Raw genomic sequence first — 27,997 nt, forward strand, 5'->3', positions numbered from 1 at the left:
GAATCAGCTTGTTGTTTTGAGGGCTTAAAATGACATGAGTTAATCTGTGGATGGGTCACAGGGAGTTTTCCTTGATCTTCCAGCTTCTGCTACAACCAGTGCTAAAACTGTCACGACATTAGGATTAATGTAGTTTCCCCCTCGTGCTGCACTTTTAACTGGAACAAGGTCATGTCCGTCATAAAGTCTATAACTCCACCGTGAAATGAGATAGTAACGTCAGAAAATCTGAATTCGTCAGAGAGTATTCTCAGAAGCCATCTCGTGCAAGCTGACATAAATTAGTAAGCTTTCATCACCTACTTAGCCATCATGACCTGAATTATGGCTTCAATCTAACAAGGGATATGTTCTTTTTCCTTTCCCTGCTCAGACGGTGATCCTGAAGAAGCACGTAAACAAGAACTCAGTGGTCTACATGGAGCCCTCCAAGGAGAACAAATTTCAGAATGTGAAGAAGGACTGCGGCATCATCCATTTCTCTCCAGAAATGAGCTCCACCTGCGCAGACAAGATGACCATCCCCAGGGCCAAGCTGAGCATGGGCAACGACTGGACAAAGCGCTAAAACACACACACACACACACACACACACCGCTCAAACTCTGCAGATCAGAGCTGTCCGGCACCTCCCACTCTCTCTTATTGTTGTATCCATGGTGATTAGCGCAACAGTGCACACACACACACCTTGGGTGCCGCCGCCTTGTTCCCACCCTTCTGTCTTTGTGAAACTGAGGATGCTCTACAAGAGACAAAGCAAGTGACCTTGGTTTCTTTTAATATGTTTCCATATTGTTCTGTGTTTGGATCTTTGTGGTGGGAGGTGGATGCACGGGTGGACATATAAAGGACACAGCCACTCCGGGCTCTGCTTTAAAACAGAGAGGGAGGCAGCCAGAGAGGCTCCTCGGTCAGAATCAGACTATGACTGTGAACATTGTAATATTATTGCCTCCTTTTGAAACTGGACTTTAAGGCAACAGGAGCATAAAAAGCTTTAGGACAGGGGTTCGGGCTTTAGTTAAAAGAGGGTGTCGAGGATGCTGCGCCCCTCTGAGTTCAGCAATGCTCCATGGATGTAATCGTTTTCATCAGCAGGGAGGCCAAAGGAACTGATAATCCAATTGGATCAAATTGGGTTCAGCAGCCAAATCATAATAAGTCAACAGGCCCAACATATAGACCCCCAGATCCAACCCCCTGCTTTAGAATGTGTGGTTTCCATATTAGTTTTTGTATATTTCTACAGTATTTGTACTAGTTGTAGTGTTGTTCTTGGCCATATCTTGTTTTTATTATCGGTGTCTCTGTGGGGCACATTCCCACGATTAAGTTCAGGAAGGCCCGCTTCCCAAATAATAGCCTAGTTCTACCTTCAAATGACCTGAGTCATTCCATTCAGAAAACTTTGACAACAAACCGCAATTCTACAAAATGAAAAATGCTTCCTCTTCCAACCGCAATACAATGACTCAAGTTGTACTTCATCAATACAAAAATTGCAAGTTCAAGTAGAGTGATGTTCATCCAAGAGGAATGTCATTTTATTGACTGCAGAGTGGTGCCAGACGCTTTATCTGGACCTATATGGAATGCCTTTGATACCATGCCTCACTTCATAACTTCATTCACAGCTGTGTGTGTGTCTGTGTGTGTGCGTTTGGGTGTGTCTGTGTGTGTGTGTGGAGCTACTGTTCACACCGAATGTTAGCGATAGTATCGATTCATTTTAAAGCCTTAATTCTATAGCCTTAATGCATATATTGTTTTCATTGAATAACTGTGTTTGCCCATATCAAGGAAAAACAGTAATATACTGTATACACCCAATATTAAGATGAACAGATGTTCATTGTTGTACTGATGCTTCTCATTAACTCTTCACAAGTGAATTATGTGATGTGTAAGGGGAGCTTGCTAGTAACTGTACATAATGGTACACATTACAGAGCATGTCAAAGAGACGTAGCACTTTTCTTTGGAGCCAGTGTTTTTTTTTTTATAAAGCTCCCTGCAGGATTCTTGTAGGGATAAAGTCCCTAATCAGGGATTTGATAGGCATATTAAGCCCACGGAGATGTTAAACCACTCAAGTGAACATGCTGTTGCAGCTAGAGGCTCCGTACCAATCTGATCAGAATGGGGGGGGGGGGAATCTGAGAAGCATTACGAAACAAACTAGGGTTTAATAGGAAAAGGTTTTGGATCAGAGTTCTCAATCCATTGCCAATTTGTCAATACAAAGACCTTTCTGATGCCAAAATTGGTTGGAGACCAATTCAAATAGAAGTGTTTTAGTAACTCAGTAGATATGTTTGTTTGAATCATGACCATGTGCTTTAAAATGAAGAGGCGACTGTAAAAGCTTACGCAATTCTTTGTTCTTCTATGTGTAAAAAAAGTAGTTTAAATTAGTAGGACAGAAGAGTACCTTATTTATTTTTTCACATAGCTTTATTTATTAATACTATAGTTTGAGATTTTTTTTGTTGAACTTTTGGTAGCCAAAGCTGCTGTACATTGTAGACTATTTACCATTTCTATCTGCTATATTCTATACAACCTTATTTATTTCACTGTTGAAAAACCTGTAAATATGTTTCCTAGATGATGAACTGTAACATTTACACTTATTTTGAAAAATAAATGTGTGAACCAAAGTGGCCCGCATGTATGGTACTGATAATTGACAATCTGCGTATGTAATGCTTATCCTTATTGTAACGGATACTTACGGATCCAGTTATTGCTCAGTTAAGACAGGAGTTGGGAACGTTTGGGGTGTTGTGAAAAGTCAAATTTCACTACTTTTGAGTAGTGTGAAGGCTTTGTGTCGCAGTGTAGGCATGGGCCGGTATGAGATTCTCACGGTATGATAACCTTCAGCAAAAATACGGTTTCAGGGTATTACAATGACAGCTATAAATGTATTATTTTTTTAAATGTCTGGGTAAAAAAAAAAAAAAAACGCACACTGGCAGGGAGAGGGATTTCTAAACTGCACTTTCTGTTCTTGAAGACTCATAGAAAACAGCTCATACCTTAGGAATGGTACGATAGAAAATTTTAATGGTTTTGAAACGGTGACTTTTTCAAACCTCGGTATACCTTGAAACCGGTAACTGGCCCATGCCTACTCCAGTGTTTGATATATCCATGCCTGGGAAGCTGATCCTAATGTTGACTTTATTGATCCTTCCGGAGAAGCTTTCTCACCTTGAAGTTTATGAGCAAGCTTTGACGGACAAGTCAAAACAACAGCAGTCTGTATTGAGGATTATCCAGACTTCCAGCATGCCTGGCCTGCGTGTATTTGTGTTTTATTAGCCTATTGGATAGATGAGGTCTACTTGCTTTCTCTAGCACTCAAATCTCAGAAGACCCCCCTCAGAAACAACCTACTAAACACATCTGCAAGTGCTACTGAAATAAGAGAACAAGGACAAGCAATCAGATCTAAAGCAACGAAGAGAAGACAAAGTCCCATTTGGAGTAGAATTCCAGGACCAGATGTGCATGAGCCCACAAATCTGCTAGTGAAGTTAAAAACCACTAACAGATACCATCTTGAATGACATCACTGCATTTTGGGGAATTGTTCTTCCAACCCAGTTTAAGGCTGCAAACGGCTGTGTTGTACTCACATGTACAATTAAAACAACAATAAAAAAAAAAAAAAAAAAAAAAAAAAAAAAATCACAGCTTCATGTGGGAAAAGGTGATTTATTTCTACTATCCATCCCGTTGCTAATTAGACATGTAAAATTGTTGCCTTTATGGGACATAATCTTCAGTAAAAAGCCCTTTCTCTTTCACCTTCTTCTTCATAGTTCTATTAAGGCAATAAAGTCAAGTTGTCCATGGTTGTCTGAGAAAGACCACAAAACACTGCAAGGTTTTGGGAAAGCTCTGGATTTTGGAATAGCTGAATTACTATTCAACATGGTAAAAAAAAGCACACACAAACAAACCTCATCTTTGGGGCTCTTGCTTTCCAAAAAGAAAAGCTACGAGTCTGTAAGTCTTCAAGTGGATTCTGTGGGTCCAAGGTTGAAAACAGTCTCTTTGAGCCCACTGAGCCTCAAGCTGAGCGGGACATCTCCCAGGAACCCCCTGGTCTTTAGAGAAGGATCTTGTAATAGTCGTCCTTGTAGCTGTACAACACCACCACAGCCACCCTGCAAGAGAACGTTGTCAGTTATAAGACTCAAAAGAATAATTAAAAAACAAAATCATTATGCAGAACCTCCAAATTGGACATCTAAAAATAAGAACAATGAAATTCAGCCTGAAGGGTTTCCAAGATCTTCTCTGGATAAAGAGAGTCAGTCTAGTTTAAAATAACACAGGATTCAACCCTGCCAAGAGTCCCATAATGAGAGCAGAAATGAACAAAATCAAAAGTCAAAATTACTGTACTTATTTCCATTATCACTTAAAACATGACTCTCCAGATGTTAGCCACACTAGTGGCATGTAATTCATGCTGACGGGACATTAATGTTCCCTCAGGATGAATCGTGATACTCATGGTAATCACTTAACTTTTCAACTAGCGCCATCATCCGCTCACATTTTTAATCTGTCCAATACTTTGGTTTATGACCAAACACCTGCTAAACAAATGACATTTCAATCAGCCTCAGCTGTGCTAATTAGCAAACATTAGCATGCTAAAACGCTAAATTAAGATGGTGAACATGGTCACCATTATACCTGCTTAACATGTTAGCATGCTGACGTTAACTCAAAGCACCACTGTGCCAAAGTACAGCCTAACATAGCTGCTAGCATGACTTTGTAATAAAATACAGGTCTTGCCCACAGTGCAAGGCTAAAAGGAAGGCTCAGTGACTGTGAAGCCCTTGATAAGTTTAGTCGTCTGGCCTCACTTGCCTGTGCCCCACATTCATTGAAAACAACTAAACAAACACATAAAAACACGCTGAATATATCCATTGTTGCCTCTGTGACGCTCATTTATCAGTAGAGACTTTATTCCAGTAAGGAAATTAAAACCAACTGCTCTGGAGAGGCGGACGGGAAGGCAGAAAGAGAAGCTTTGATTTTTATTCATTTTTTTTCGTTACCATCTCATTCATGAAAGAGAACATTCGCTGAATCCCTCACAGGGTTGCTCTCTATGTGGATTCACAAGTGTCACAACACAAAAAGCTCAAACACTGAGGATTTAGCCTGGGCTTCGGGAAAAAAATTCAGCTGGGAAGCTCAGGAACATTAACTGCTCGAGTCTACAACCCCAGCAATGGATGAAGTTAACCTTAATCAACTTGGGTGTTAAGAGACAGACATCAGAAGACCAAACAAGGCAAATCCTTCTCCAAATTTCACCTCAGGAAATGGGATCAGGTGAGGATTTAATGTTCTTCAAGGCAGTAGTTATGCGTATTACAGCTTCCTTTGAAGGACTGACTGTCACTGTTACACCTGGAGTGTGGGGGCTTGGTCGGAGCTTTAGAGTGGCAGCTGCTCATAAAAGGAAGTCTGCCTTTTTTAAGTGGTCCTTAATCTATTCCACCGTTTGCCTCAGGTTCCATTTTAATAAAAATAACAAGTCCGTAGTGGATGGAAACGTGGGGGTGAGCAGAGAGGCGAGGCGGTGGGGTCTCTGGCTCATCTTCCACAGGGGCTCCTGCTGAGACGAGATATCTACGACGGTTTGTTCGGAAAATGTCAGTAAAAATACTAAAATCAGGTTCCTTCCGTTTATTAACTTTTGAGAGGAGAATCATTTTGACAAGGCTGTGCTAATTACCAGATTTTCCACTTCATTCAAGTATTATTTATTTACCTCTTTAGATTAGCCATCACCATCTAATAATATTACATTTTGAAGGCTGTTATTTGCTGATTTGATCGTTTCACTTGCTTTTAATATGCTTGTTTTTTCGCCGCTTTTATTGCTTCACTTGTTTTTAAAGTGCTTAATGTACTGGTTCTATTGTAAGGTGTTATACTGTATATTATTATTATTTATTCAAATAATTAAATAATTCAAGAAATGTTGGTTGGTCGGTCCACCACTTTGGCCCCCCGTTATCTCAACACCTAGTGGATGGCTTGCCACGATTCTCTCCCATACCACTAGCGCCACCAGCAGGGTTAACATTTTTGGTTTTCTGCCAACTATTGCATAGATAGGATTGCCACGACACGTGGTACAGACACCCATGTCTGTACCACGTGTCGTGGCAATCCACCTAGCTAGGCCTGGCAGGAAACATAGCTGGATCCGCAACCATTCGTTCTTTTTCTAACTTTGTTCGGTGTCTCACTATGGGAATCGCCTCTATGGAAGCTCCAATGACACCACGTCTGTCCGTGACAGACAGGTCGAACTGTGCTAGGGCCACGCCCCTCATATAATCACAGTTGACCAGCGCCTTACAAATCATTCTCGCTTTCTTCCCGTGAAGAAACTATACTAAGCTCCCTCAGAGCTTCTAGGTTAGCTTGGTTGGTTATCTGCTAAACAGTCTGGATTTGCCAACTAAGTACTTCGCAAGAAGTTTTTACCTTGTTGTTACAGTTTGAAAGCAGTGTCCGTGTCAAGGCGAACTGCTCTTCTGTCGCCTAGTCGGTATTTGTTTATCGGTTGCTTAGCTGTGTAACTCTTTTACCCGGTCACAGGACTACACAAACATGCCAAGGCACCCGACTCACTTTTTGATAATTTTAAAATGGTGGATCTCATCGCAGATGGCCTTCAGGTAGCGCTGCTTTGGGAGACGAGACAGCAGAGTCTTCACACTGCTGTTGAACTGCTCTTCGCTATCAAACTGGAAAGAAAAAAAGATAGAAAGCAGGGGTTCATGCAACAAAATGGGAAAGAGTGCAGGCTAGGTGACAAAATGTGACACACAAGACTGCTCACTGACATCAAACAAAGCCTGGTACAGATTAGTTTTATTTTGAGGCTATCCAACACAACGCCTCACAAGGTGGCAGTTTGTTAACAGAAAACTAGACTGCATTTTAGAGGAATAAATGGGGTGTTTCATCTGCAGCCTTTGGAGTATATTTTTGCATGTCAAGTGTAGCGGGGCAGTGAAGGCACAAAGCTACAGTGGGTTTATAGATTTCCTTGGCTTCTTGTGTGACTTTGGGTAATTTGCCATATTTGAAACAGGCCTTTCCTGCACGCCTGGCTATACCCACTGTGTATTGTCATGCGTTTTATATTATGTGCTGCAAGGGGGCGACTGTATAGGTGGCCCATTAATTTATGGAGTGGATGCTTTTGCTTATATAACAGTGGTGTTAAGAGCGTTTTTTTAGCTTTTTTCATGTTTCAATCTTTTTTTTTTTTAACCTCTGCTCTTAGGAACCAGGTTTTTTTTTTTTTTTTTTTTTTTTTAATCGAGTGCAGCCTTGGTCAGGAGTTTGGAATGTGAATATTAACACCTCTTAAGTATGTGTTTTGTTAACTGTAGTATGTGTCTGTTCCATGGGTAAGCCTTTTTTAAAGGAGTGCAAGTTAGAGCCTTTAGCATATCTCCCCGGCTGTAGAAAAAGGCAGGGTGTTCCCTCACTCCACTCCTCATCAGGACTGTAAGGAAGGAGACGGGATCCCCTCTTCCGGTCTAGGATCTTGACCTCTATTGGCCGTTCTTTCCACCTCCCACCCTTCATTAAGAATGTAGCCTTTTATTAACTCTGCAATGGTCTTGATGAAGCCAGTAGGGAACCAACCTCCAGAGACAGGAAGTTGATCAGCGTTTCCTTCTGCAAGTCCACCTGCGGGATACAAAACAAGCAGCGTTACACAAAAACACAATGGAGCCTTATCTCATGTTGCAACAATACCACAAACGCATTCATAATCAAGCTAAAAATATCAACCGTTGCACCCGCTGCCCAATAGCTTGTGCAATTCTTTCAACAGAAGATAATCCAGTTTACTCTGACATCAGTAAATTACTTATAATTCCACTTTCACAATGCTCTCGCCAGGCTTGAAAGCACTCCATGTCCCTTTAACAGGAAGGGTCTAATGGCCTCCTGGGTTTATCATTGGAAAATGTGTTCTGCTGTGTTCCAATCTGACTGAAAGACAAGCAGGCTGCTGACTGGCAACAACGAAGACTTATAGGACTGTGCAACTGCTTACCGGAATCAAGGTAATTATGTTTCAATAACTTGGATTTACTGTTGCGTCACTGATGCAATCCAGACCCCAACACGGATGACAAATGTATTTGAGTATGCGGCGACATGATAAATAAGACAAGCAGGCATGATTTACTTTGAGAATATCTGGCCATAAATCTACAACACAACCACAAATAAACTCAATATGGCAGCCATTTACATCCCCTGAAATGACACGGTGATTGCCTTCTGTTTAGTGTTCATTGTTCTGTAGCAACTGGAAGGGATTCACAGCCATCTTAACCTCCAGCAGGGGGTTTTAGCACGAGCAAATAGCTATAAAAGGGCTGCTCCCAGTGATGTTTGTGGTTTTAGCTATCAAAAGGACTGTTCTTACTCTGCGATTTCACACATGAATTCAAGAGATAAGGTGGGAGAGCAGAAAAAAGGGGAGCTGGGATTGGGAGGGATAAAAGGGGGTAAAAAAACAAATGACTTACTGCCAGAACCTCAATGTCATTGCTCTTGTTCTGCAAATTGCTACCAAAATTCTGTAATCTGGTTTGGATCTGAAAGAGAGGCATTTAGAGAAAAACAAAGTAAGAAAAAAAATTGAATAGGCGAGAGCAAAAAAGTTGTTCCCATGATCAAAATGTAGGGGGAAAAAAATCCTCTTCAAATGCAGTAATTTCATAATCAAACCATTGTCCCGGCCTACAGTTTCAGGCTACAGGCACCATATTCTTAACGACAAATACTCCAATGTTTAAGATAGACACACAGAGACACAAAGAAGAAGCAAATATATGACAAAGAGACTACTAGTAACATAAGTCAAGACCTTGCATCACAACTTTCCTTTATGTGGTTTTAAAAAAAGATGAGTGCAGGTATGCGGAGACAATCGCTCTTCATACAATACAATAAACAACAACCTACTTTTTTAAGTTTTAATTACATTTTCAATTAACAGTTGCACTTTAGAGGGCTACTTCACCAGCAACAATCTCAGAGAAAACAACCTTTTTACCCAATGTTCCTGTGTTTACTTCTCTTGCGATGTTAATGGAGTTTTTTCTCTACTTGTGGTGTTGTAAAAAAATATGTAGATGAGCAGGTGTAGAGACATGGTCAAGAATGGCAAACATTTGCAACTAATTTTGGTGGCCCCTTCAGTAAATCTGGCAGAACCCAATCAATTCAGTAATGGAACAAAGCCTACAGTATCAGAACAGGTGGCAGAATATGCACAGTGTGTGTGTGTGTGTGTGTGTGTGTGTGTGTGTGTGTGTGTTGTGTGTTTGTGTGCACGCCACAAACCTGAGTCTCATAGCGTCGTCTAGCGCTGGAAGAAACTTTTTCCGGGCTGATGACGTTCACATTAATGCTTCCATTGCTCCCATGCTGTTCTGAAGAGCCTGGAGACAGAAAAAAAGGATTAGCTTTAGTAAATCCTAGCTTAATCTCACATTTACACATTCCAATAAGATGACAGTGAAAACTTTGTTTAACTTGTTACTCAATTTAATTAAATCCGTTTGTTGGCTACCTGTCTGCATGCCAGAAGTTGTGAACACTTAAAATTCCTTTATTGCACCAATCAAATGTCAATCTGGGTAACAAATCAGTTAAATGCCAGAAGTGAACATGCAACACTTGGATCAGTCATACTTTGCAGATGCCACATTGATCACAATATTGCGTTTCATAATTAAACACTTTTATTGCAGCACTTTGGTTCAGTCAAAGCACAACTGTATGAAAACAGAGGTGTGGCTGTTTCATGCTGCAGTAAGACATAATGTTACAAATATACAGTTTAGTCTGTATACAGAGGCTAACTGTAAAGAGCAAGTGGTGATCAGACCTGTGGTGTTGAGCATTGATCCTTTAGGGTTCTGCGACATGCTTTCAGAGATTTCTCTGCAGGGGCACAAGGACAACATTATACAAGAACAACCCTCTAACATCATTTAGACATCTGAGCAGCACATGAAACCAAAATTTCTTTACCTGGTGTTCCTTTCCTCAAAGAATTTGGTCCGACACTTCTGAATGATGTGGTCTGCCAAGTCCGACTCAGGGATCCGTTTCTCAGACTGTCTGTCCTTCTCAAAGGATTTGACCTGAAGACAGAAAATGACTTTAACATGTGCTACTGTACACAACATTTCCATAATTCTTTCTTATCAAAACAGTTTGGAAAGCATCATGATCTACAATGCTCAAGTAAAAAAATATGTTGCCTTCTCAAAATGTAAAATAATATTACTCTGTAAGGCTGGTTTACCTTCACATAGTTTCCCTCCTTGTCAGAGACCAGGGCCATGCAGTTGATGCCGACCAGCCTGCAGTGCTCCATTAATGTCTCCTGAGACTAAACACACAAAATGACAAAAGGCTGAATTACACACACACACACACACACACACACACACACACACACACACACACACACACACACACACACACACACACACACACACACACACACACACACACACACACACACACACACACACACACACACACACACACAAGTGGTGGTTTAAGGGTGCAACTCAGCTGAACTACGAGTGAATATTCATTTTCACAACATACTGCATGTGTGAGCCAATCACTGCCAGATATCGGGTTGCAGAGGCTTGATGATGACCTTTCCCCGTGTTTCAATGTTGGGGCTTGAGAATGCCGGCCAGACGGCCCGTGTGGGTCGAGTTTAAAGCGAGGTGTTTACTGAACCTGCAGACTGCTGAAAGCTTGCTGCTGTCATACAAGTTTTACGGAGTGCTTTCTTCCATTAATTACTAAAAGAATCATGAGTCAAGTTCGACGATCAAGTTAGAAAATCTTTTGAAAATGGAAAGCTCATTTGGAACGCTGGACTCATAGCTTCAAAACTTCTTCTATAGCGGCATTCAATCAGTTTAAATAGTTTTGCTTGGAACGAGAGTGTGAGTGTGCACTGTGCTGGGAGTCGAGACCAGAAATCAATGTGTATTCAGGTAATGCATTCGACCGTGACGGTGTGTATGCATGTGTTTGTGTCAGCCTAATTAATTCCCACCAACTTCAGCCTGAAAGTTTCATTTGGCTGCTCCGCTAGACGAGCTAACGGTGGTGCAGAACAGACCCTGTGTGTGCGTGTGTGTGTGTGTGTGTTACTTCGCCTCGTCATCATGTAGGCACTGAAACTTCCTCTTTTCTTCCAACTTTCTCATTGACAGAACAAATTAAGTCAAAAGGTAAGCAATTGCCCGGAGACCGGTGGGCAGCTCTGGGCCATATGCCTAAGCCGACCGCATGTGGAAGGGGTTTGCCATATTTGGCTAATAAAAGCTAAAAGAGTGTAACCGTCTTCTGAGGATGAATTAAAGCTGCGTATTCGGGCCTGTTAAGAGGCCAGCATGTGAAAGGTGTTAACAAAAGTCTAGCGAGGGGGGAGGGATGGGTGAGGAGGTCCAAACAAGGTGTTCTCACCATCCCGCCACTGGCACCGCCAGCATTCATCATCAACAAATACACACAGAAACACTTTTGATAATTTGAATATAATGCTGCTTGTTTTCAGCCAAACCCAACCTTTACAAAATGCTTCAAAGGACTACTTAGGGGAAATAAAGGTGGCCAATCACGTATGTCCTGTGCCAGTTCAAAAGACAATGAAGACCATTAAAGCACAAGTGGAAAGTCAAAACAATAGGTCATAAAGAGTAAAGGAGGAAAACAAAACATGTGGGCGTAGCAATATTCCAGGGAGGGCGTTTACACCAACACACAAACACAAGGCTTGTCACATAAACATAAAGAATGTGACAGAGGCATGGCATCAGGGGTTTTCTTTTTGGAGTTTCCGAACAAGAGCTTATCATTACATGTATTTGGAAGCTTGTCTTGACTAACAGATGATTATTGCAATAACAAAAAAAAACAAAAAAAATCCACATTGTATTGTCCCAATATGGCCAGGAAAGCCTCTTTCAAATGCAACCCCAAAGTGATAGTTCATTCTTTGGGATGTTTACTACTTCTGAAGCTGTCACGATAAATCTGTTGCTGACGGAGGAAGTGTTGCCCTCTGTAGGAGGCACAAAGTTACTACAGGACAAGAAGGAAACTACCTATTTTACATAATGGCTAATTCCCATTCAGGGATCTACAAAGTCAGATTGTGGTTGAGTTTTTTTATTTAAAATTTTTTTTTTATTTTACATACAACAAACATGAGGGCTCAGTTATATAATTATTACTGTATGAACACAAACTCAATGAAATCTTTCTGCTTGAATTACTACATGTACAGTGCTGCTGTAGCTGCGTCCTGTCTGCAGATTCCTTTCATTCGCAGGTCCGGAAGCAACAGTTAGGGAGTGACTTACTGAGAAGTGGACTTTGCTTCCTTTAGCTAAATCATATTCAGGCTTTGGCCTTAATGGCTCTGGCATGACTTTGTTTTAAATGACTGCATTTTTACAGCACTAATGCTTATTCACAGGCCAATCGTCTGCACTTTTTGAGATTTTCAATTGAATATTTTGTTAAAGATTTTGGTTCTCATGATGAACTTCATATACGCAGAAAAAAAAATCATGCCATTTTGTCATTTATAAATGCAGACAAAGTGTATGTTTATAGTTTAAAAGTTTCACTGCAGACAAATTCCGACATTTTAAGTGCTTTTTTTTAACTCCCAGATCCCAACTGAAGACATTTCACTAAACCAAAACAAAAAAGGTACCATGTGCAGTCTGTGACCACTAGAAGCGCTGTGGTGCAATATTTCTATGTGGATGCACGTGCACGCACAAGCACTCGCACACATGGTTGACGGGTACACATTACTGATAATGGTTGAACCCACTGATCTCCAGGTGGTGGTACTGCACCAACAAATGGAGGGGATTAGACGACTGCTAGCCAGCAAACATTGATGCAGGTTTCAAAATGTAAACAAAAAAATGCCTCTGCAAATGCTGTATGAGGAAGGAAATGCCTTCAACACTTTTGTAAGACTTCAACGATACAAACAATGCTCTTTGGTGAGTAACACAGAATGTAGAGATACCTTTGTTTACAAGACAACTCCACAGAGTACGGTTAAATCAAAATTGGCTTGAGACAAATTATTCACGTCTATCAGGCAGGCTGCTCACCTGTGAGACATCGTAGGCGATGTCTGCAGAGACGCCGGTGCTCCACAGCTTCTGGACAACATTGATGGCTCTGGACATTGAAGAATGCCCCACGGGGACCACCAGCGCATCGCAGGAGCTCACTGATGGCTGATATAGAGATAAAATGGAGAAGGGAAAAAAGATGCAGTTAACTGTAGTAAAATAACTTCATGAGATAACTGTTATAAATTAGTAATTTCAAAACTTCTGTCTTTTACATCTAAAAGAGTATTCTGTGCATCGTTTCACATTCTGAATATAGAACATTCTGAATATAGAAAATATAGACAATGATGCACCTCCAAAAATAACTCCATGGCGTCAAGAGTCACAGTGATCATAGTTATTAGCATGTTTCTAAGAGTGGCTGTGTGGCGGCCGACTGCTGTAATAAGGCATCATTAAATATGTAGCTGTCTGCTGCTCCTTCATTACAATAATTAGGAATGTCAGATCCCTGTGGGGGTGGGGTGTGTGTGTGTGTGTGTGTGTGTGTGTGTGTGTGTGTCATTTGCGACTAATTTTGGTGGCCCCCTCAGAATATCTGGCAGAACCCAATCAATTCAGTAATGAAACAAAGCCTACAGTAACAGAACCGGTGGCAGAAGATGCACAATGTGTGCGTGTGTGTGTGTGTGCGTGTGTGTGTGTGTGTGTGTGTGTGTCTCTCTCTCTCACTGGCTCCTCCATGTTGGCTATAGCAGCACAGACTTTGTCCAGGGCCACACTGGCCCCGACTGCAGAGGGCACCGGCACTGTGGAAGCTGGCCCTCGAAACTCCAGGATCTAGCAGTACAGAGAACAAAGCACATGAAGGTACCACATAGACTGCATCACCGCCACTGCATCATATGGAAATAATGGAATACAGACAGAAGAGTTATATTTGAATATGGAAGAAATATGGTTCACATAGATGCTTGTGTGGAATTTAAACTTTTGGACACATTTGTTTTAAATAATAGCTGCAGATTTTTGTCATGATTTGACAGAAAACCTACCAAGTGGTCGTAGCGCCCTCCAGCAGCCACTATATCCGGAACAGTTCGCTTGCGTTTCCTGATGAAAGCCACAAACTGGAAGATGACCCCAGAGTGATGCTGCACCTTGTATACTAGGCCTAAGTTAACCACCACCTATAGAGAGGATACATCTGCGTTAAAAAGGGGAAAAGACATACACAGTGGCTCTTCTTTGAGACATCACATTCATTTACCCAGAATGCAAATCACCTGCAGTTTAACTCCCAGTCTTCGCAGTAGCACTGTGAGCTCCTCCAGGTCCTTGAGGCCCTGCTTGGCCAGCTGGGTGACAGCAGTCTTCTGTTTGGTGAGTGATGTCAGCAGTGGCGCCAGGTCCTGCAGATTCCCCTTGTGTTCTATGTATTTGAACAGCATCTGCAACTGGATGCAACAGAGCAGGGAATCTCAATGTGAGAACAAGTGTGCTGCAGCAGCAGGACTGATTATTTTTACAGGCGGTCCATGCACCCGGTGGACACTTACACTGTTGCTTGACAGGGGAAAGTTGTAGAACTTTGCCTCCACCTCACGTTTGGTCAGCTTTTCGCTCTGGGGCAAAGGACCATAAGAATGTTACCACTGCTATATTTGGGAAGAACCCTATTATATATTTTCACACCAGGATATAAGCAACAGTCACACATTGTGAATAACATCTGTGATGCACGTGTGACCTGCACTGACCATAGCGTCACACAGTATCGTGGAGGCCTGGCTCAGTTTGTCCTCAGGGACTCCACAGTGGAGCAGGATGGCCTTCAACAAGCTGGTGTGGTTCAGGTAAATGTTATAGTTCCTTTCCTGTGGTCACAAAACACACACAAACACACCTTTAACCCTCTCAGCTGCAATTACAGTCAAAACCAATAGCACTACTGTACAATGAGCCTCAGTGAATAATGACTGTTGTGTCCCGCTGCCCTCTCATTCTGTTTGACTCACGTATTCTTAAGAGCTTTCACACAAAGAGCAGGATGGTGGAGAGGATCAGAAACCGTATCTATGAGGGAAGAGGCAGCGGCCAGACCCCTGGGGTGACTGGGTTCATGAAACGTGCAAGGAGAGCTGCGACTGGGGAGTGACACAGCACTGGGTTGTGTGGACAGGAAATGGATTGTACTGGGAGGCAGGGAAGGAAGTGGACAGAGCTGTGCATAACAGATTTACTGTGCAAATAATAAATATGGTGTAAATCTGTCAGGCTTACACATACTTTGGTATGTAAGGAATGTAAGTGGGAAGTGAAAAGGGAAAAAACAACAACGGGACAGGTTTGCGATGATGGCATCCGTAGGAAAATAAAGAACAATAGATGCATCCAGCCCATCGTCAGACTGCTCTGAGTGTGAGTGAAGACGGGGCAGCACAGCACAAACTGTCAGCTCACTGGATCATTTCAAATACAAGAAGATCATGTGTGTAACCTGGAGCACGGGGAATTCCTGGACTATTTCATAAATGGTGTAAATGGTCTCGGCATCAGGGAGCAGGCTGTTAGTGACGGGTGTGATGATGTCAAAGGCACACTCCAGAAGCTCCCTTGGGTGCGCGCGATCTAGCTTCCTGGGGCGGAATACTCGTTCGATGCTATACCTTGAGAAAGAATAAGAGAAGCACAGAAACACATTGATTATTCCTAACATGAATGTCAGTTTTCATGTGAACTTTTTTACTTGGTGGTGATTTGACTTAATATTATACTTATTTTATTACTTATGTATTGATTAATATATAATATTGATATATTATATCAAAAACATCACCAATTTGGTGCACAGTCAGGAAACAGTCAGTGTGATTTATAAGTTACCAATAACTGTAACATATAAATGTGTTTAGCTAACAGCTTACTGTGTTAAATCATTTAACTTTACCTCTTCAGATGAGTTATATTATTGCGAGCGACGAATCTTGAAAACGCCATCTGAAGCAAAAAAAAAAAAAAAAAAAAAAAAAAAAAGAGTTGAGACATTGGGTGCACACGTATAATGACAGTGAAGTCAGCGCATACCAGGCTGTAATCAATCACAGTGTCGAAACAACCATTTAGTCCTCAGGGTTTCCTGAGGTAGCAGGATCTAAAGGCGGCTGCTGATTGCAGCCTCACACTATGTGTGTGTGTGCTTCCAAATGCTGATGCGAATAGTTGTATAATTAGTGTTTGTATGCAAGCACGGACATGCACGTGTGTGTGTGTGTGTGTGTGTGTGTGTGTGTGTGTGTGTGTGTGTGTGTGTGTGTGTGTGTGTGTGTGTGTGTGTGTGTGTGTGTGTGTGTGTGTGTGTGTGTGTGTGTGTGTGTCTCACGCGGAGGTCATAGGGCAGTGTAACCAGCATTCCGCTGTGGTCCATGAAGCAGGCCAGCTCGCTGCCATCATACAACTTCCTGTTTCTGGGGAGAAGCAGCGGTGTCTGGAGACGCACCGCACCTGAAAACAAACATCATCTATTACTGCAACATCTGCATAAGATAACATAACCATCACCCTACAAGAGATGATGCATGTGAGCAGATACCAACTGAGCATAAACAAATAAGTACAGCTGGACCTCATCAGCAGTGTGCATAAAAATAACACTAGCACCTGCACAGAATCTGCGCTGTCCAACAGTGCACTTATTGTTTAGCCGTCACTCACTGGAGCAGATGTTGGGGTCCCAAAAAACGGGCTTACAGCAGGTCAGAAGTCCAAGCGGGTCGCAGTGCAGCGTCAACAAAGACTCACATGCACACTCATCAAACAACCGTAGTGTACTCACCATGCTTCTTGAAGATCCTGGTGATTGTTTCATACACATGCTGCTGCAATTTGGCACTGTTAAAGCTGAAGCTGCCCTGGAGGGAGACCAAACAAACAGCCTCTGTTAGGGATCAGGAGACATCGATTAAGCATTAACAGGCCTTCTGCTGGTCGGTTATACAGACCAGATGAGTGAAGTAGCACTGAGGGTTTGGGCAGACATTCATATGTCTGCAGTGACATCTTCAGGTAGAGAGGGGAACAACTTGCAGTGTATATGAACTGCCTTTTTACCATGGCTTAATTCACCACATATCCTAAATACAGCAACAAAAATGGGATTACCATGATTTTTATTATTATTCTAAAGCAGATCTAGGTGCTATACTGTGAAAGTATCGAAACACTCAATCCACAGAGAAATGCACACAGCATGTTTTCAGAAACTGTGTCTTTAAATGAGCCATCAGGACTTCCATTTTATTGTAATATAGTATGATGTCACAAATATACTAGACAGGTGCTAAAACGTTACAAAGAGTTTCAGAGGGTGAATACAGGTATATTCAGACAGAGAGTATGAAAAGTAGAACATTAAAGTATGTAAACATGCACTAGTAGAAACCCAAACTACAATGTGATATGAACCTGAATGAGCATGATATGGGACCTTTAAACAAAATCACTCATCTCTGTCTCTAAGGACAACATTAAATACATTTCCTAAATTTTCAAATGCCAGACACATGACCTTCCCTCTGGTCTTGTATAAAATATTGTAAATATAATATCTTGTATATTAATATTTGTATATGTTTTTAAGTCCTTACTGTATATACCACACATGCATTATTTAAATAAATGCCAACATTTAAACCATTCATATGCTAAGTCCAGCACATAACTGGTACAATATGGCCACATGTAAGAAAAATAAACCCAGCCAAAGCAGTAGCCATACCTTGTGTAGGTCTATGTCGTAGGTGTAATCCATGACCGGAGAGGTGTTCTGGGCAAACAGCTGGCCCACCATGTTGCGGTAGGCCTTGCCGTTGATATTGGCCATGGTGTGCTGCAGCACCTCATGCAGCTCTGACTCCTCCATCTGTGGTGGAGGCAGCAGTTCACTCTTCAGCAGCTCCTGGGCCGTGGGCCGCAGGGCCGGGTCGTGTTTCAACAGCCACTCTATCACTTTCCTCTGATAGATGCAAAGAAGAGACACAGAGATCCATTCTATTGTTAGACTGAGAACACAGAGGAGAAATATTCATGTCAAAATGCTGTGCTACAGCGTCCTCACCTGTGTTCCTTGCTCATACGCAGTGAAGTCCTCAGGGAAGACCATGGGCTCCTGCAGCATTAAAAGAGATGAGTAATCAGTAACAAGCCAGTTTTAAAGTCCCATGCAGCCTGCGTGGATTACTCCCAGTCCTGAACATGGACTTACCACACGTAGCTGGCTCAGGACAGAGATGCGCTCGGCCCCCGTGGTCATGGGCCGGTAGCACATCTCAAACAGGATGATGCCCAGGCTAAACAGGTCCACTTTCTGAGGACAGAAAGAATGGATGAAAACCAGACACTCAAAAACTCAGTGGTGGAACAATGACAAACAAAAGTCCCATGGGAGCAACTGCACAAGCTTAAATGATATCTTATTATTTCAATAAAAATCTGAAATCTTACTTGGTTGTAGGTGGCTTTGGTGTTTCCTTGAACCTCCGGACTGACGTAGAGCGCAGTACCAACCATGCCTGTCATGTTACCTGTAGAATAAATCAGCACAGTGTCAGGGAAGAACACGCATATCAGACAAAACAGAGTTACACTGTGTGAATGTATTCAAACTCTCTGCACCTGTTGGGTCTGGTTTGGGCATCACTGCTGAGCCGCCCTCCTCCAATTCAAATTGACCTGCAGCCTGAGAGAGATAAACAGTTATCTCCACATTAACATCTTCATCACTGGAGTTACACATTTGATGTAGATGAACAAGCTACTATTAAGCTAAGTAATGAGACACAGCTACACAATTTTAATGTTTCACACAACATCCTTCACATTAACTCCACACCACAAGCAGTCAGTGCAGCCTGTCAGCATGGTGAAGCTGTTAACTGAATACCACATTAAAGTAATGCATACCACATTAGCAGGATGGTCCGTCGCCAGGCCAAAGTCTCCAATCTTGACGTGGTCCTGTGAGTCAAGGAAGATGTTGACAGGCTTCAAGTCCCTGTGAATCATGCCCTAAAAGAGAGGATGATGGTTGAATAGATCTGCTCGGTCATGAGTAATGGAAAACATGGCTTTCCTCTTGTTAACATTTATGGTGCTGAAGAAATGCACGGCGAACTTTAAAAGGAGAGTGAAACCTCAAACACATTAGTCTATATCCCCGACGTTCCACTTTCAAGATTGCTCCATTGCCGCCAGAAATTCCATCTGATTTCACTCTTTACGGCCTTTCTTTGTGTTGGAATTTTAAACTCCGGTGGATTTATGAGGACTATGGTTAACTGCTCCTCAGATCTCTGCAGGGTAAATCCAGAAAGCTAGCTAGACTATTTGTCCAATCCAAGTTTGCTGTTGCAAAACTACTTTTGAACGTACACATGTTCCACCAAAACAAGTTCTTTCCAAAGGCTAATTTGCAGCGGCACCGTGGAGCTCCCCGGTGCTTAACGCCGCCCAAAACAATTGCGATTGGTTTAAAGAAATGCCAATAAACCAGAGCACATTTTTCTCTCATCCCGGAATGTTGTGTGGACTAGCCAGACCCTCCTCCGCAGTGTTGTGGAGGAAGGTCTGGCAAAGCGAGGCTACAAACACATCAACGCACACAGATTAAACACCTGCTCATGGATGTAAGCCAGGCCATCCAGTATTTCCCTGAAGAGTCTCCATAACCGATTCTGGTCCTGGTGCAGGCCGTGATCTATTGTGTCCCTTAAAGTGCTCTTTTCACAGTATTCCATCTGTCAGGAACAGAAAACATGCATTAGATGTGAGGCAGAGACCTCTAGTGGTAAAAATAAAATAAAAAAGGAAGTTGAAGTTTGTACATACCTGTATGTACAAGTGATGTGCTATTAGGAGGGGTCGATCGGAGTCTGTGCTCTCCGTTGTGTTGATCACTGGCATTTTGCTTGGCTCAACCTGTCAGAGGAAACACCATTAGTTGCACTTTGCCTGACAGTGACAAACACCATTAAGAGAATTAAAATAATGAAGTGTAAATATTCAAACCTCTGACATCTCGTCTGTGCTTTCATCGCCATTGTCAAAGATAATGTCACTACTTGAGTCACTGTCTGATGGCCTAAAATCCACACAGAAAAATAGTGATGTATCAAGAGTTTGTGCAGGAAAAAGTCTTGCTGGATTTACTGCCACTAAAAAAAAAAAAACGTACAACTTACAAAAAAGAGGCCCCAAACACATCTTCTTCATCGTCATCGTCATCTTCATCACTCGACTGGTGTCTGCTACATTTGGCGCTGGAGGATCTCTCGATGGAGGTGGACCACTCCACCGAGCTCGACAGGGCTGGAGGTGCCGCGATGTCCTCTGCGTTGTCAGCGAGGCCCAGCTCGTTGATGCGCTGCCGAGGCTCTTTGCGCTGAGGAGGAGGCTTGTCGGGAGTGCTCAAAGGCTCAGAGCTGTCGGTGTTGCTCAGCACCCCTCCCGACGGCGTCTCATGCCGCTCGATCCACGCATTGTAGTAGCGGACAATATTCTCATGGTTAAGGCGCGAGAGCAGCGTCACCTCGCCTTTGATCCGTCTGAACTGTTTACTAGCCGGGTTGACCTGGATGCGCTTCACAGCATAGTAGCAGCCGTCTAGGTTATTCTGAACCTGGAGATGCAGGAGAGGGAAAGTAGAAGAGACAAAGTGGTCACAAAGAAATCGAAACCAGCTTTCTTGCCATTGTAAGGGCTTCTCTCAAGAAAGCTAGTGTATGTTAAAAAAACAAACCAAAAAACAAGCCTACCTTAATAACAGCACCAAAGGCTCCCTTTCCAAGAAGCTGGAGTTCCTCAAACTCATTAAAGTAGCGAGAAAACTGCCTCAGCTCCCCGGAGCTGAATGGACCATTGAACATGTGGCTCTGTGGGATGACTGATGATGGAAAGTCCACGTTGGGATCTGAGATGACGAAAAAAAAAAAAAACCTTGTTGGAGAAGTTGTAAGACTTCACAAATTTGCGGGTTAGATCAGCTCCCTCCCTACAATAATCCTGTAATAAATACTAATGTTGAAAACATTTGTCAATTAATCAGTTTGTCAATAAACAAAAGATTGGTCTGCAACAATTTTAATAATATAATTATAATCGATTCAACGTTTACATCATTTATTGAGTAAACATTTACTCTGCTTGCACCTTCTCAAATGTAAGTAGTGCTGCTGGGAAATTGAATATCTTTCTATTGTTTGGACAAAGTGAGCTATTTGAAGACGTCATATTACTTTTTGTGATGCACATTTTTCAGGTTGTTCTGATATTATATAGACTAAACTATTTCACGGTTAAGTTCTTACAAAGAAATGTCTAACTTAATTGTTGGTTTAATTGTTTGTTGACCCAATTTTAGCATACTTGTTGTACTTTGCGGTTTCGTTCTATGGAATTTTAAATGACGTTTCTAATATTTTGTCCACCTCATTTACACATTGTATATGGCCGTGTATATAACCTTCTGGGCTGGTCTCCTGGTGCTGTGGCAGGTTTTTAGGCGATGGAGGCTTGAGGAAGGAGTGGTCTAAAAGCTGCTGGGTTGTCCAGCGTTCAGCATCATTCAAGCACACACACCTATGACAAAGACACATACAGCATAAAAGACGGATCAACTGTAGAACAGGAACACTCTAGTCTACTGTACTGATCCACATTGTGCTGGTGGTCTGCTGACAACACAAAGCGGTCATATAAAAAACAAGCTCTGTATAATCTAAATTAACCCTTTGTATAAAACAACTTGATGTGAAAACCAGTTTTAAACAGCCAGCAAAGCAAGTAGACAGACTATAACTATATAACATCAAGACCTAAAAGGAACAAACCAGGGTTTTTGCATGTTTTAACCTATTTACATCACATCTACTTCACATTACTGCAGTGTTTCCTCTATGCAACATTTCTGCCCCCCACGGTATCAGAAATAGGGCTGCATTTTTAGAGTGCATGTCGGAGAACGTTTGTATTTTAGGTGCATTATTTACATGCTGAAGTAGTTACACCGCATTAAGATAATGTAATTAATAGTGGGTTTATTGCTATTTGCTACAGAACGCTTAGCCTATATGTCAAGATCAAAGTTGGCCAATATAGTAACTCAAAAAAATATGAAAATATGCCTCATTGTGTGTGTGACTAGAGGTGAATAAATATGTTTGTTTGTGTTGCAGCAAAGTGTCAGTTCCGTTTAATGGGGGGGGGGGGGTTTGGACCTGCCCCCACTTCTAAAAAAAAGAATCTTAAAGGAAACACTGTACTGCCAACCATTTGCCAATGCATGCTTCTCAGCTTTAGAGTTTTGAATGAGTTTTTCTCCTTTACAGGCAGTCACTGGTTTCCCTTCATGGCTACAGCGTAAATCAACTCAGAGACACAAAACTTTCTTAGCATTTCATCTTTCAGTGTAGAGCTGCAAAGATAAGTCAGTTAATAGATTGAAATGAGTCTATCGAAAGAAAATAAACCAACAACTATACTGTATAATGGCAAGTATATAGTACATGATTTATAGTAAATGAGCTGAAACACTGGTTTACTCCTTTAAGAAGCTGCTAGTGTATCCATCAATACATACTTGTGGAGGAAATCCTGGAAGTCAGCAGGCAGGCTGGCTGGCACCGTCACTGGATACTGCTGCACCTCGTTCCCCTGACTCAGAGCCAGCAGCATCAGCCCCAAGTTCCACACGTCCCCTTTTTTTCCCGTTTTCGTTGGCATTGTTGTATCCTCCGAGAAACGCACGTGGGCTTGCTCAAAAATGTCCTCCTTGCAGATGTCAGCAAACCTCTTCGATAAGCTGTAATCAGTCAGTCGGACGTTGCCCTCGGAGTCCAGCAGCACGCTGGAGGCCCCCAGCTGTTTGTGGACCACGGAGTTGGAGTGAAGGTAGTCGAGAGCAGCCAGCAGCTGGGCCGTGTAGTGGCACAGTTTATCCAAAGGGACCGGGGTGTGGCTGATGAGGCTTTTGGTCAAGTTGATGCCAGGCACATGCTCCACTAGCAGGTTAACTATGAGGCAGTCCTCTTTCTCAATGGAGCTCAGCGCCATGTAGTGCACCAAGTTCGGGTGATCCAGCCGCAGGAGGGAGTTGAACTCATTCTCTGCCCCGTGGATCTACACAGGAATTTCAAAGCATAGTATTTCAGAAGTGTTTTTCCTGCTCTTAAAAACTATTATTTAACCACTTTAACTACTATTTAACCATTAAATTCCTATTGATAATAACTTCTATCTTCTCTACTTGCCTGCTTTTTGCAGTTCTCAATCCTTCCTTTCTCCTGGCTGGTGAAGAATTTGCCCAACTTTTGGTTCCAGCGTAGCGACCACTCGTAGATCACAACAAAGTTCCCCGAGTTCGCCTCAAATCCACAATAAGCGTTGCGGCCGAGCCTCTCGCTTACACCTGCCAGAATCACAAACACAGACATTAATGTACATACAGGTTATTGGGGTGGATTAAGCGACTTTTGCACCAGAACGGCTGCATCGTCTCAGACAGCTCTCACCTAAGCTTTTCCCTCTGTGGACAACAAGTTCTCCAAAAGTGCTGCTGTGGAAGTGAAGAAGCTCTTGGGAGCGTGTATTGTCTTCATTAATCGTGTCACGTCTGGGAAGACAGATACAACTTTAAGCATTATTATGTACATTTTATATTACAATGTTCCATTAACATGAGGAGCATCCGTTGGTTTGCTGTGTACCTGTGGCGTGTATTTGAGGCAGTTCGACGGCGGTTAGCGGCTCCTTTCTTGGCTTCTATGAGTTCAGGGGTAGCTCCACCCGGGCTGGGTGGGCTCCTCCCTAACATGGAGCCGTTAGCAGGGACTGGCTGCTCCATACTCTCAAGTCGCTCCTGTGAATATGAAAACCACACAAAAGGGTCAATCATAACACCATATTTTATGTGATTTTTCCGCAGGCGATACAAACTGTGCATGTTTTACTGTTTTTCTGTGGAGACAAGTAGAAATGGAGCAGCACAGTCACCTGTTTCGCTATCTCCTTTCTTCTCTTTTCCTCTCGTTTCTCCTCTTCTCTTCTTTGGATTTCAGCCATTATCTCTTTTTCCTACACAAACAAAAGAATTCTCAGTCAACATCCCACTGAACTGGAACGTTTGTCAGTTGTTGGGGGTTCAGTTATTTAAACGAATACGCCACAGTTTGTTGAAATAGTGCTTATCACGGTCTACCCTGGCTGTAGATAGGTGGGCCAAAGCATTTTTTGTCTCAGTGCAAGTAATTAGGTTGTTTTTTTGTCGGCTCACTTTTACTCACAACATGCTAACCGGCAACATAGGATTCCATTCACTACGCTAAGCTAACTAGCGGCGGCGCTGCCGGTGTTGCAGCGGACTAAAACAATGCATGCACAAAAAATGCGTTGGCCCACCTATCTACAGCTAGGGGAGACTGTGATAAGCCCTATTTCAACGAACGGTAGCGTATCTCTTCAAGGAAATAACATGCTACATACACACTCACATCTTTAGTACCTACTTAGTTAACAAAAATCCTTTATAAATTTCCCAAACTCTGGGAAGAGGTCTTTCAGCAAACGCAATCCAAGCAAGTGTGTAGCAGAAGTATCTTATTCTGCATTTTTGTGTGTAGTTAGAGGTAGATTACTAGTTGTAGTCGAATTTCTGGTGACTTGGCTATATACACACATCTTTCATTTATTATTTAGCTGATGAGTTATCTGCTTCTTAGTCACAGTATTAGCGGTAATTTAGTTTCAATTACACAGAAAAGGTAAGATTAATGTAAAAAGGTAACCGGTAAGATTATGGCTCCCGTGGTCTATATCCACAACGTTCCACTTCCGGGATTGCTCTCGTTCTGCCGGAAACTCTGCCGGATGTCACTCTTTGCAGATGTCCTGTTACTTTACGCTTTCTTTGTGTTGTAATTTTAAACTCCGGTCGATTTATGAGGATTATGGTTAACTGCTCCTCAGATCTCTGCAGGGTAAATCCAGACAGCTAACTAGATCTGTCCAATCTGAGTTTTCTGCAACATTTGAACGTACACGTTCCACCAAAACAAGTTCCTTCCCGAGGCTATTTTGCAGCGGCACCGCGGCTCCGCTCTGCGCTTAGCACCGCCCAAGACGATTGGGATTGGTTTAAAGAAATGCCAATAAACCAGAGCACGTTTTTCTCCCATCCCGGAATGCTGTGTGGACTCGCCATACCCTCCTCCACAGCGCTGTGGAGGAAGGTCTGACAATGCGAGACAATGGCTCTCACAAGAGGAAATTTAAGATCCTTTGTGAATGGGTCGGACAAATCACTTAGAAATAACATTAGCGCAAAACCACAGATAAAACTAATCCAGCTTTCTGTCTCTTCCTAACCATCTCTTCCTCTTGCTTGCGCCGCTGGTCCATCTTCTGCTGCTCCTCCTGGGCTCGCTTCTCCTGCTGTCTGCGTTGGTTCTTCAGCATCTCCTCGTGGAAGGAGCTTGACGGGGGCTTGTTGTGCTCACTCAGGAAGCCCTGGATAAAGTCTGCTAGCTCGTAAATCATCACCTAGGTAGGACAGGTAGGACAGGTAGGTAGGTTAAAAGTAGTCTGTTTATTTACTTGTAATTGTGCATCTTTGCATCCTCACCTCCCCGCATCGTACTGCAGCCAGCTTGGTGATTTCACTCTGAAGGTTCTGGAGGTTTTCATTCGATAGACCTTTGGCATTATTCAGCTCCAGCTCCGGAGGCCTGTAGGTGCCCCAAAACATAAATTGCCAAGAGTGAATGACCACTAGTATGCACTGAGAGGACATTCACAACTCCACAGTGGATTTTTGTTCTGATTTTGTCTTGTTAATCGACAGACAGGCATATGGGGCAGCTGTCCTGAATGTTAAAAAGCCACAGTTTGTAAATATGCAGCATCTTTCTCATTTATTTCCGATCACGTGGGCTCAAACTGTTTTTAGTTAGTTAGTTAGTGAAAAATCTCAGTTGTCATTTAGTGGTGACCTTGCTTTTAGCTCTTGTCCTATTTCCTTCAAGCTATACTGTATATAATGTGTTCATGCATGTGCTTATTCCTATTGGTCAGATACAAATTAAAAACAGTTTTTATGATGTGTAGGACATGAGACATACTGTACTTGGTGGGCACTGTAAGGAACAGGTAATATGCGAATTATGTAGAGAGCGACCCCCCCCCACTTCTCAAACCAAAGTTACACCCTTGGTCAGGGGGGTCAGTACTCACACGTCAGGGTATGTGGATGGGCATTTGACCTGCAAGTCCACAGTCACGTAGCATTCCTGTCCATTATTTAGAACTTTGGGCCGCAGGCAGAGATGCACCTCTGGAGGCCTTTTAACCTGAAAATACAGTCAAGGAATCCTCATTGGTAGAGCGGATCACAACACTAATACTAGTAATGCTTTAACTTTTACCCATCAGCGGCTCACTAAAGCAGTGCATTCTGCAAACATGTCTAGCTAACGTACCTTCCAAGGATCCTTGTTCCGCAGATCCTGGAAATCATCTCCAAAGATAGACGCGAGAGCTTCTAGCTCATTTTCCTGCTGGACCGTGTAGTCTTCTGTCCCTTCTGTTGAAGTGTGCTGCTGACTGCTCATTCTTCTTCCTTTAACTACATGGCAGTCCCACTGTGCTGTCACACTCGCAGCCGACAGATAAGAGGCTCCGCTGCGCTCACCGCCACCCTCCTCCGTCCCTTTGTTAAGTCAAACTTTAGCAGATACTCACCTCACTTTCATTAACTAAGCATTCGCTAACTTATCACACAAGCGTTTAGGCGACCATACATCCTGCCACAACAACGCTGCCAACTGGCGCATGGCTGTTGCAACTTGCGAGCCGTGTCGCAGAGGAAACGTCATCACGTTGCTTTCTTAAAAATGGCCTCTAGAGGGCAGTAATTATCCTGAACTGTCTGATGCTGGGAACGGAAATGTACTGTGTTTTGTGCATAGACAACAGGGACCAGACCTTGTACCTACTGATGGCTACAGGTATGGATGTGAAGTTGTGGAACACGGGTGTAACAATTAGGCTACTGTAGCCCACTATGCAACAGTTTGGTGTTTGGGAGATGGAGTGGGAGGAATTGAATACAGAATTTACACTGTAGACCCATATGGTACACATTACAGTATAACGTTTGCTGGTGAAGTAAGTGGCAGCTGAGACGGAGAAAGACAGAAATCCATTTGACTTTTTTTTTCCTCATATTTCTCAAATTTATTTTCATTTTATTTAGACTTGTGGTGGTTTTTTTATTTTCAGCAATTTGTTTGCAGCTTTTTCTTTTCCTTTCATTATTGTGTAGCTACCACGTAGTGCAAACCATTCGTCGCGTACAGGAGAAATTAAGTAGTCCAAATGACGTTATCAATTATCCCTGCTAACAAATGTTGAAAGTCATGTTTTGGGCATGTCCTGAGACAAATGAGATGCAACCTTAAAAATACAAGGAAAGTAACTTTGGCATTTGCCAGCAAGAGTGGCAATTGAACATGAGTACTCAAGTAACTTCCTCAAATTTGTACTTCTGTACAGTACTTGAATAAAATGAAGTACACTTGAATAAAAAGTGGATAAAAAACCTAAGACATGATGTAATATTAAACATACTTCCTAAGTAGATATGGAAAAAGATTTGTAGCAAGTATGCTCCAAAAAACCCTTACAATCTCATCAGCAGTGATTTAGTATCCTAT

General features: G+C 42.5%; 2 protein-coding genes across 3 annotated transcripts in view; one reads left to right on the top strand and one right to left on the bottom strand.

The window, feature by feature from the left end:
- Positions 1 to 1,626, top strand: part of LOC114546441 (cysteine rich transmembrane BMP regulator 1 (chordin-like)) — a 31,321-nt gene extending 29,695 nt beyond the window's left edge. The window contains exon 15 of the mRNA XM_028565194.1: positions 374 to 1,626. Within this exon, the coding sequence (XP_028420995.1) occupies positions 374 to 568 (195 nt within the window). The 3' untranslated portion in view covers positions 569 to 1,626. The remainder of the gene's footprint in view (positions 1 to 373) is intronic.
- Positions 1,627 to 3,710: 2,084 nt separating this feature from the next.
- On the bottom strand, positions 3,711 to 27,151 carry eif2ak4 (eukaryotic translation initiation factor 2 alpha kinase 4). 2 transcript variants are annotated; one of them, XM_028565195.1, is made up of 39 exons: positions 26,762 to 27,151; positions 26,517 to 26,632; positions 25,909 to 26,011; positions 25,653 to 25,826; positions 24,282 to 24,362; positions 23,996 to 24,147; positions 23,801 to 23,901; positions 23,540 to 23,697; positions 22,870 to 23,408; positions 21,754 to 21,869; positions 21,047 to 21,201; positions 20,474 to 20,910; positions 20,301 to 20,373; positions 20,121 to 20,210; positions 19,907 to 20,029; positions 19,197 to 19,301; positions 18,909 to 18,972; positions 18,738 to 18,817; positions 18,499 to 18,600; positions 18,352 to 18,402; positions 18,013 to 18,249; positions 17,071 to 17,146; positions 16,618 to 16,739; positions 16,186 to 16,235; positions 15,736 to 15,904; positions 14,996 to 15,112; positions 14,795 to 14,860; positions 14,522 to 14,692; positions 14,291 to 14,425; positions 13,968 to 14,075; positions 13,269 to 13,397; positions 10,406 to 10,492; positions 10,129 to 10,241; positions 9,983 to 10,038; positions 9,436 to 9,533; positions 8,616 to 8,684; positions 7,717 to 7,761; positions 6,688 to 6,803; positions 3,711 to 4,181 (listed from the first exon to the last, which is right to left on the bottom strand). In XM_028565195.1, exons 1-39 carry the CDS (start codon positions 26,891 to 26,893, stop codon positions 4,124 to 4,126), a joined length of 4,974 nt encoding a protein of 1,657 aa, XP_028420996.1. In that variant the 5' UTR covers positions 26,894 to 27,151; the 3' UTR covers positions 3,711 to 4,123. The 2 variants fall into 2 exon arrangements, with proteins under 2 accessions (XP_028420996.1, XP_028420997.1); XM_028565196.1 differs by lacking the exon at positions 8,616 to 8,684.
- Positions 27,152 to 27,997: the final 846 nt, after the last annotated feature.

This window comes from Perca flavescens, chromosome 20 (genome assembly GCF_004354835.1).
Source record: "Perca flavescens isolate YP-PL-M2 chromosome 20, PFLA_1.0, whole genome shotgun sequence".
In the NCBI taxonomy this organism is placed as follows: Eukaryota; Metazoa; Chordata; class Actinopteri; order Perciformes; family Percidae; genus Perca; species Perca flavescens.

Bases quoted from the DNA above. Each gene is read 5' to 3' on its own strand.
- eif2ak4 (XM_028565195.1), bottom strand. From the start codon at position 26,893: ATGAGCAGTCAGCAGCACACTTCAACAGAAGGGACAGAAGACTACACG. The intron at 24,148-24,281 runs GTGACTGTGCTG...TCATATTCACAG, and splicing joins GAAAGGAGATAGCGAAACAG to GAGCGACTTGAGAGTATGGA. The intron at 18,818-18,908 runs GTGCAGAGAGTT...TTTATTCTACAG, and splicing joins GCCCAAACCAGACCCAACAG to GTAACATGACAGGCATGGTT.